General features: G+C 32.7%; 1 protein-coding gene across 1 annotated transcript; it reads left to right on the top strand.

Annotated features, from left to right (window-relative positions):
* The first annotated feature begins 4942 nt into the window (after window positions 1-4942).
* Window positions 4943-6970, top strand: LOC140762520 (uncharacterized). Its single transcript, XM_073100388.1, has 3 exons — window positions 4943-5341; window positions 5413-5703; window positions 6253-6970. Exons 1-3 carry the CDS (start codon window positions 5237-5239, stop codon window positions 6826-6828), a joined length of 972 nt encoding a protein of 323 aa, XP_072956489.1. The 5' UTR covers window positions 4943-5236; the 3' UTR covers window positions 6829-6970.
* Window positions 6971-8108: the final 1138 nt, after the last annotated feature.

The raw sequence follows: 8108 nt of genomic DNA, 5'->3' as shown, positions 1-8108 counted from the left end.
AATTTGGAACCATACTCTCCCTATATTTACCTCAAATTAACTGGATAGAAACTAATATGAAACCAACTTAAATACTGCTTCGCTAGTTGTCTTCTAAGATAAAATTCCTTATCCCTTTTTGATAGATAGTGTGTAGCTTTTTCTTCTCTTGTTTTTCCAATCAAAAGTCTCCTTGTTTGCCATAGGTTAGACATGAGGCAATTCATTCTCAATGTACCTAGGTTGAAATATAGGTTAGGAATCCGATCCCGCCGCTATATTAGTTAGTAAAATTAATTATCATATTAAATTTTAAAGATAAAATATTATTTTTACGATGTATAATTATTTTTAGTCTAGTAGTTAGATATGAGTAATAAAAAAGTTTAAAGTATATATATATATATATAATATAGTCTAAGTAAAATTATATCTAAATTTGATTTAAATAAACGTGTTCTAATTTGCAATCATGTACGGGTGCAGCTTATTTAGACAATAAGAATCGGTAACATATTGTTTTCTGCTTAAAGACAAAGATGAACTACACACTAGATGCTATGTACGGTCAAATGATATATTGGCATTTATAGCATGACGTTAAGCAATACCATGCACCAATTCAAATCCAGAGAGCAGAGGAAAGATATTATATCTCGATGCACTTCAAAAGATTTAGATCGAAATTTTGGGTGATGTGCACAAAATATCATCACAGTTTATATTCTTAGCCATTCTATTTTTATTTTACAAGTTTATCTTCTTCTTTTTTAAATACCAAAAACTTTCTTGCACCAAATTTGAGAATATCCCTTATATTAAATGCACATAGATCATGTGTAAATTTGGGGAAAGAATATATATTATATTTTTTTTCTCATGTAATAATATAATCGCCTTTAAAGTGTCCAAACTCTTTATTTCATATCTCTAATGAAAATATTAGCTAAACAATTTCATCGTTATATTAGTCTTTTTCTATATAGAAAGAGCTATAAGAGTTGATGGGTATAAAATATATTTTTTTATATTACGGTGAAAGTAATTGCCTTTGACACATTGAAAATAATTTCATCGTGCTAAAGGTGAAGATGAAATTTTATAAATAAATAAGAGAGCATACAAATAAATTTGATATTGCTATTAAGTATCTTTTTCGATTAAAAAACTATAGAGATAAAGTAAGATAATATTTATAAATTATATATATATATATAATTAAATTTCATAAATATTCATCTTTAGATTATATAAAAAATTATCTTTGGAATCTCTAAATATATTTATTTGTGGATTCTATAGATATATATATGTGGATTTTATACATATATTTTGGGAATTCAGAGTTAGTAAATTATAAAATCTATAATTAGTTAACTATAAAAATCCAAAGTATATATAAAATCTGAATATACAAACTAAGGAACTCAATGTTAGTCTTTATCAAATATATTATTTGTCACTACATATAATTAAAATACATTATTTTATTTATAATAGAGTATATTTAGAGTTATTGTATATGAAATTCACAGCTAGTATTTTAAGAATCCATATTTATAATAATGATAAGGTTGAAATTTGGAGCTAGTATATACAAAATTCAGAGTTAGTATATATTGAATTCGAAGATACTAATAAAAAAATGTGAATCTTGGTACACTGTAATACTTATTGAAATAAAAGTATAAAATATAATATTTCATATTTTTTTATTGTTTTGCTTAGGTATGCAGTTGACCTACTGAAATACAAGTTTGTATATTAGACTCACGCGGGAGTGTGTGCACCACATTATTCTGGCACAGAATTCATAATTAGTAACTACAAAATCTAGAGTTAATATCTATATATTATAGAACTAGTATATATATAATTCAAATATACTAATTATAAAATAATATATATTTTATGTCAAAATATTTTGTTGATGTATATAAATATTTTAAAAAATAACATCAATGAATTATATAGGTTATAAGTCGAAATACACCACCGTTGGACACATATAAATATAAAATTGAACTTAATTTTAAATATTCAAGTATTGTATATCAAAATAAATTTTATTTATATGAGATATTTATCTGAGATGCAAAAAAAAAAAAGAGAGAGAGAATTTAGTAAATAACTCTTTATTACAATTTTAAAAACAAATTATGAAGTACAATTATGTTATTACAGGAGACGAATACATAACATATATTTATCTGAGATGCAAAAAAAAAAAAAGAGAGAGAGAATTTAGTAAATAACTCTTTATTACAATTTTAAAAACAAATTATGAAGTACAATTATGTTATTACAGGAGACGAATACATAACATATATTTACCCCTGTATGTTCTAAATTATATATTCTCTCTTATAATAAATAAAAAATTAGAAAAAAAAACCCCATTTAATATTGTATTTGATGATGATTTTCTCCATTAAAATAAATTCAAGGGTGTTATTATTATTTTACAGCGTAATAGGTCCAAAATTTTCAAAGGGATTAAAAAAATGTTACCATATAAAGTTAGTTTCTGTCGTTGTTGTAGTAAAAATTTTGAATAGAATCATATTTTGAAAGTACCCTCTATTGCTCTAGATGTTCAACCTTATCATGTCTGACTTCTACTCTACAGACAAATCCATAGAGTGACACTTAAAAAGCATAGCAGCTTCTCATTCAAACTTTCTTTTATAGATTATAAGCATATAAATTAATTATAAGCTAAAGATTTAATTCTTCGTTGGAATTCTAACAAATAAGAAATTAGAATCAAACACCTTCTGATTCATATCAAGGGGTAGCGCCTAAACCAAGCAATCAATATCTTAATCGACAACGAAAGGAATGTAATAATTTCTCTAGTTTCAAATTAAGTGACGAAGCTAGGCTTTAGGGTTACCGCTTTGCTCCATAGCCCATATGGGCTGATACAGGACGGTCAAGGTCTTATTTGAATTTGACCGTGGACTTTTCGAATGCATTAGATATGCCATCTGTATCTAAAACAATTATAATAACAAGAAAAAGGGGGCCTTTTTAGAGTTTTGACGTCACGTTGAAAAGCACTTACGCACGTGCGGGAGTTTATCAAGTCGGTCAAATTTCTTAGCCTCCTTCCTGGTAATTTCCCATTTCTCACGAGATGAAATTGAATATTATATATATATATATATATATATAAGTTGCAAGGTTAGGATCAAGTCATCTACTCAAGTAATGAGAGCGCACAATAAATGGTTGCTTATTGGGCAAAGTCTTAAGTAGATGCTGACTCACCTTTTCATCTCATTGGATTAAGTTGATTCCTTTGGTAGATGGTCTATTTTAGTTGCTACTCTTGAGTTAGATTGCTTCCAATTTTATTCACACACGAACTTTTGAGCAATGATTGAAAAATTTTCAATTGTTTTTCCTAAGAAAAATTCCTTGAGGCTAGAGATATATATTTAGCTCTAGATTCTTATAATAAGTGAGGAGAAAAATTAGTAGTTAAGTATTAAATAATTAGTCATAACTATACATCATAATCCTCTATCTAACCGAGTTATGATATATAACCCTACTGTTGTTAGTCATACGACCTTTTGATCTTTGTCTACCAATCAGCATCATAATCACATGTATCCTTCCAACTTTGTTGCGAGAAAAGGCCATCTAATCCGTGATAGATGATCGGACGGCCAAGATTAAAAGGATTAATAAAAGGTTGAGTTTGACTTAGTCATGGTCATATATATTTTTAGAGAGTCCAATTTAAATTTGACTATGGACTTTCTTTCCTTTTCTTTTGTGTGTGGCCACGAGCTTATAGAAATAAATATAAAAAATATCACATCCTTTAAGCTTGTTTGACTTTCTTGAATCCATGCCTCCTTCCACGATATTTCGAGCATCCAATTTTTCCATCGTTTGGTGAAATTAGATATAGTAATATTATTTTGGAGAGTTATAGTTGGACTAGACAAGTGACTTGCCCGAGTAGGCATGTGACGTGGCTTTAATCTTAGTGGGCACGTGTTGTACCCATATCCGATACAGGTTTATATTGCATTTGGATCCCTATAAAACTCTTTATTTGTATTTGAAAAAAAATAATTAGAAATTAGCCTGGTAGTTTACTAAGTCAAGAGACCAAGGCCATATTTCTTTTTATTATTTTTAAAATAAAATATTTATTATAGGAATAATTATTTTGATGTGATATAAAGTAAAAGAATAAAATAAAAATGAGTTTTATTTTTAACAAAATTATTTTAAATATTATTTAAGAGTAAACTAATAATTGAGTTAGCATGTGATATAAGATATTATTCTAGAAGGAGATTAGTATGGAATTCAACTGTTTATTTTAAAATAATAAATTATATTTTAAAAATTAAAATATATATATAAATAAAACAAGGCATAAAGTTCCGTGGCTCCTCTCACCACCAATCGAGTAGCTTGTTTGTTTCCCTCCAATACTCTCCTAGAAAAACCGACGTTCCTCCTTCCTGCACTACTCAGGTGGGCTCATTTCATGACAACGCAGCGTACGATCTTGGAGCTTCTAGAGAGCCCTACCTGCACGCAATTGCACAGCTCTCAGAAAAGGTTATGGGGTTGCGGTCCACCCATCCAGCCCAATACGGATTTGATTCCTTTGAGCCCGATCATCGTGAATGAGTCCAAGGATGTTTTATTGGCATCACTCTGGAGAGTGTAGACGGAGACGTCGAGTGTTTGAATTCTGATCAATAATTGTACGTGGCACCGACTTTAATGTTTCCTAATGTGTTAATTGTGATATTGCTTTGCTACAACTATAAGAGACGTACTTTGAATGACAAGGTTTTTTGTTTTTGTTTTGTTTATATCGATGTAGGAATATTATAAAAATTATTATTCCAATCATTTCCTTTCTTGTCTCGTCCAACCAAGGTGGTTAAATATTTCATCCATTTCTTCTAAATGCCCGTTAGAACTCAACTAGTGGTTACATCGCGGGTCCGAACGGATACCAACTTATCCTGGATTCGGATACCAACCTATCCGAATCCAGGATTGTTACCAATTTCCGGGGTAATATTCTTTTATGAATGGACTGTGGTCTGTGGATCAAGCCGAGCCCAGCCCAGCCTACCATGACGGATCCTCTACATGGTAGATCGTAGGAACGATACTAGGGTTGTAGTGGATTCCTATCACCCGTCTTTATGTCCTCCTCCTTCCTCGAAGACGTCGGTTCCCGTTACCGAAAGGTACGGTCACCGCCTCCTCCATGGATCGTTGGGCCGGAATCCTTAACGTCTCTTTAGCTCAAGGTGGCCCACCGCTTCGAATCGCCGTTTCGCTCCTCCTCTCCCCTTCCTCCAAAACCCTGGCCGTAAGTAAAACCCTTCTCTTCTCAAATCGATCTCGAAAGCCCTAATTTGTTGCCCTGATAATTCGAATCAGGTACCCTCCGTTAATGCTATCTTCTTCAAAGGCGATCGGGTCGAGGGCACGGGCGATCCGGTGATCGAGAAGTTGTCGGATTCGAGGAACATAGCTGGGATGCTTGTCGCGAAGCTAGGCGGTGCCGCCAACGCATGGGTGGTGGATGCTTCCACCTTCGCTGGACCTTTCGCCATCTACAAGGAGATGATACCATCAGTTAACTCTCGTGGGGAGCCCAAGAGGTATGATCCCACTGGGTTCCCGGCTTCCTCTTCCATTGTTGCGGTATTAACCAACTGCGTCGATCAGGTTGGTGATAGACAGGATTTTTATTCATTAGTGCCTCTATTATGTTAAAATTTTAGCTACTATGATAGACAAGATTGCATACAAACCTATTATGCAATCGAAGTACTTTCCAGTTGATTACTTTTGGGAGGTCATCAGTTCAAGCTTCCGTTTATCTTGCCCAGTTCCAATGTATATGTGCTGCATGCAATAGTTCTATTTTGTAATCTTTAACTTCTTTGATTAATAGTAATAGTTGGTCTCTTTATGGTCTGTTATATATGAAACGGCTCAATTGAGCAATTTGCCGACTGTAACTTTCAGTTCCAAAATTGTATTGCAATTACATGGAGAGTTATTGGAAATGTGGATATCTACATTCAGTTGTTTAATTTCTATGGAAGTTGTGATGCTTATGAAATGCAACTATGCCGAAACTTATAGTTGGGAAATTTGCCTGTGATCCAAATATGATGTTGATGTCCTGATTTTAGTTGCAGTTGTGTATTAAGTATCATACTATTCGGATTCGCTGCTCTGATTCATTTGAAAATGTCTGCCAACAAGCAGATAAAGAATGTTATGTTGAGGAGCAAAACAAGGGAAGCAGCTACCAACAAGCATATTCCAACATCTCCGTTACCGACTTCTTCACCCAAGACTGTCATCCTGGGGTTCAGCAAGGGTGGGACCGTGGTCAACCAGCTTTCTACGGAACTCGCCCATTTTTCGTCTAAATCTCCTCGAGGCTCCACTAACAGTCGATTTTCTTCAAGCGAGGATCGCATTATTCCTAGCTCTAGTGACAATCTTTTGTTCAGCATATCAGAGTTCCATTATGTGGATGTTGGCCTGAACTGCACCGGAGCATATCTGACTGATCGGATCGTGACTAAGATGATCGCTGATCACTTGTTGCTTAGCAATAAAACTATACGTTTCACATTTCACGGGACCCCTAGACAATGGTGTGACCTTAATCGCCCATGGATTCAAAAAGAGAAAGACACAATGCGACGGCTACTTGAAGATGAAGTTCAGAGATGTGAAGGGAAACTGCAGGTGTCGGAGAGGTTTTACCTTGCCAATCAGCCGCCTACTTTGCGAATGCACTTTGAGATCATCGAAATTATGGATATAAGATGATGTTTTTGTTTTCGTTATGGTGACAATTAACATGAATGTAAATGTACAAGCTAGTGCTGTTATGATCAGCTTATCTTTTTGGTTCCTCCTTCCATTCTGAAAAGAAATTTGAAAACAAAAGTGTTACTTTTGCTTTCTCTTACACTTTGACCTGTCTATCTAACTTTGCCATCTAGCAGATAAAAAACTTTTAGTTCTTCTGCTACACCTTATTGATGTAATGCTGAACAAACGAGATATGTCTGCCTTCTATTCAACAAGGACATGCATATCTAGATTCGTTTATACACACACATCCATTTACCATCTCTTTCAATGGCACTGTCTACATTTCATAAGAACGACTTGAGTCCTACTATTCTACAATACCAAAACTCAACCTGTCTCCTATCGTCGTAGCAAAGACGTGAGCCAACGACCCAGCAAAATTCTATATCATTCTCTCACCTCCTTCTATTAGTTTAAAGGAGCCAAAATCTACTCCACATTAATTTCTCAAGATAAGCTTAAAGCCATCGTCTAAATCGCCATGATAGCTTCCTCCATTGGGACCGTGTTGTCGAATTAATTCTTTGGATGTTCCTCGTGCTTTTCTATGTAACTGCTAATTTTATTTTTATACGTCTTATGGACTAAGACTTTCAGGATTGTGATTTATCCTTTGGTTTTACGCTCTTATTATAATTCCCGTTCAACATAAGCCTACTAATAACTAGCAAAAATTTGTTAATAATCCCTACTTCCTTTTCAATCTCTCTCTTTAGAACATCAAAATAATAGAAGAAAAAGAAAGAATATTCATTGGTTTCCTAAGCTTCCTTTTCAATCTGTCTCATTTACGTCGGAAGCTTGGAAAGCCTTGTATTTTTCTCCAACTTGAGGACAACATCCCATTAATAGTAATTTTCACTATATTACTACTTGCACAAGAGATATGATATCAGTATGAACTATTATGATTTATTTTTTTCAAAACTAGTACGGTATATAATAATTATTTTTAATGTGCTATACAATTAAAATAATAATTTGTTAAATAACTATAATAACTTTACAGTGGATGAATGAGGAGAGACAGAGAAGAGAGATTAAAATAACAGTTGACTGAGATAATAACTTTTCAAAGGTAAACAAGAATTAAAAATACAAAAAATATTAGACAAGAGGATTAAAATTAGTACTGAACTAACTAATTGCTTATGAGCTACAGTAATATAAGAAGGTTTATATATATATATATTTTAAAAATTTAATAAATAAATTAGACAAGTGAACTGAGG

This window comes from Typha angustifolia, chromosome 7 (genome assembly GCF_048772165.1).
Source record: "Typha angustifolia cultivar Huaian chromosome 7, ASM4877216v1, whole genome shotgun sequence".
In the NCBI taxonomy this organism is placed as follows: Eukaryota; Viridiplantae; Streptophyta; class Magnoliopsida; order Poales; family Typhaceae; genus Typha; species Typha angustifolia.
This window is presented reverse-complemented; position numbering and strand designations above follow the sequence as displayed.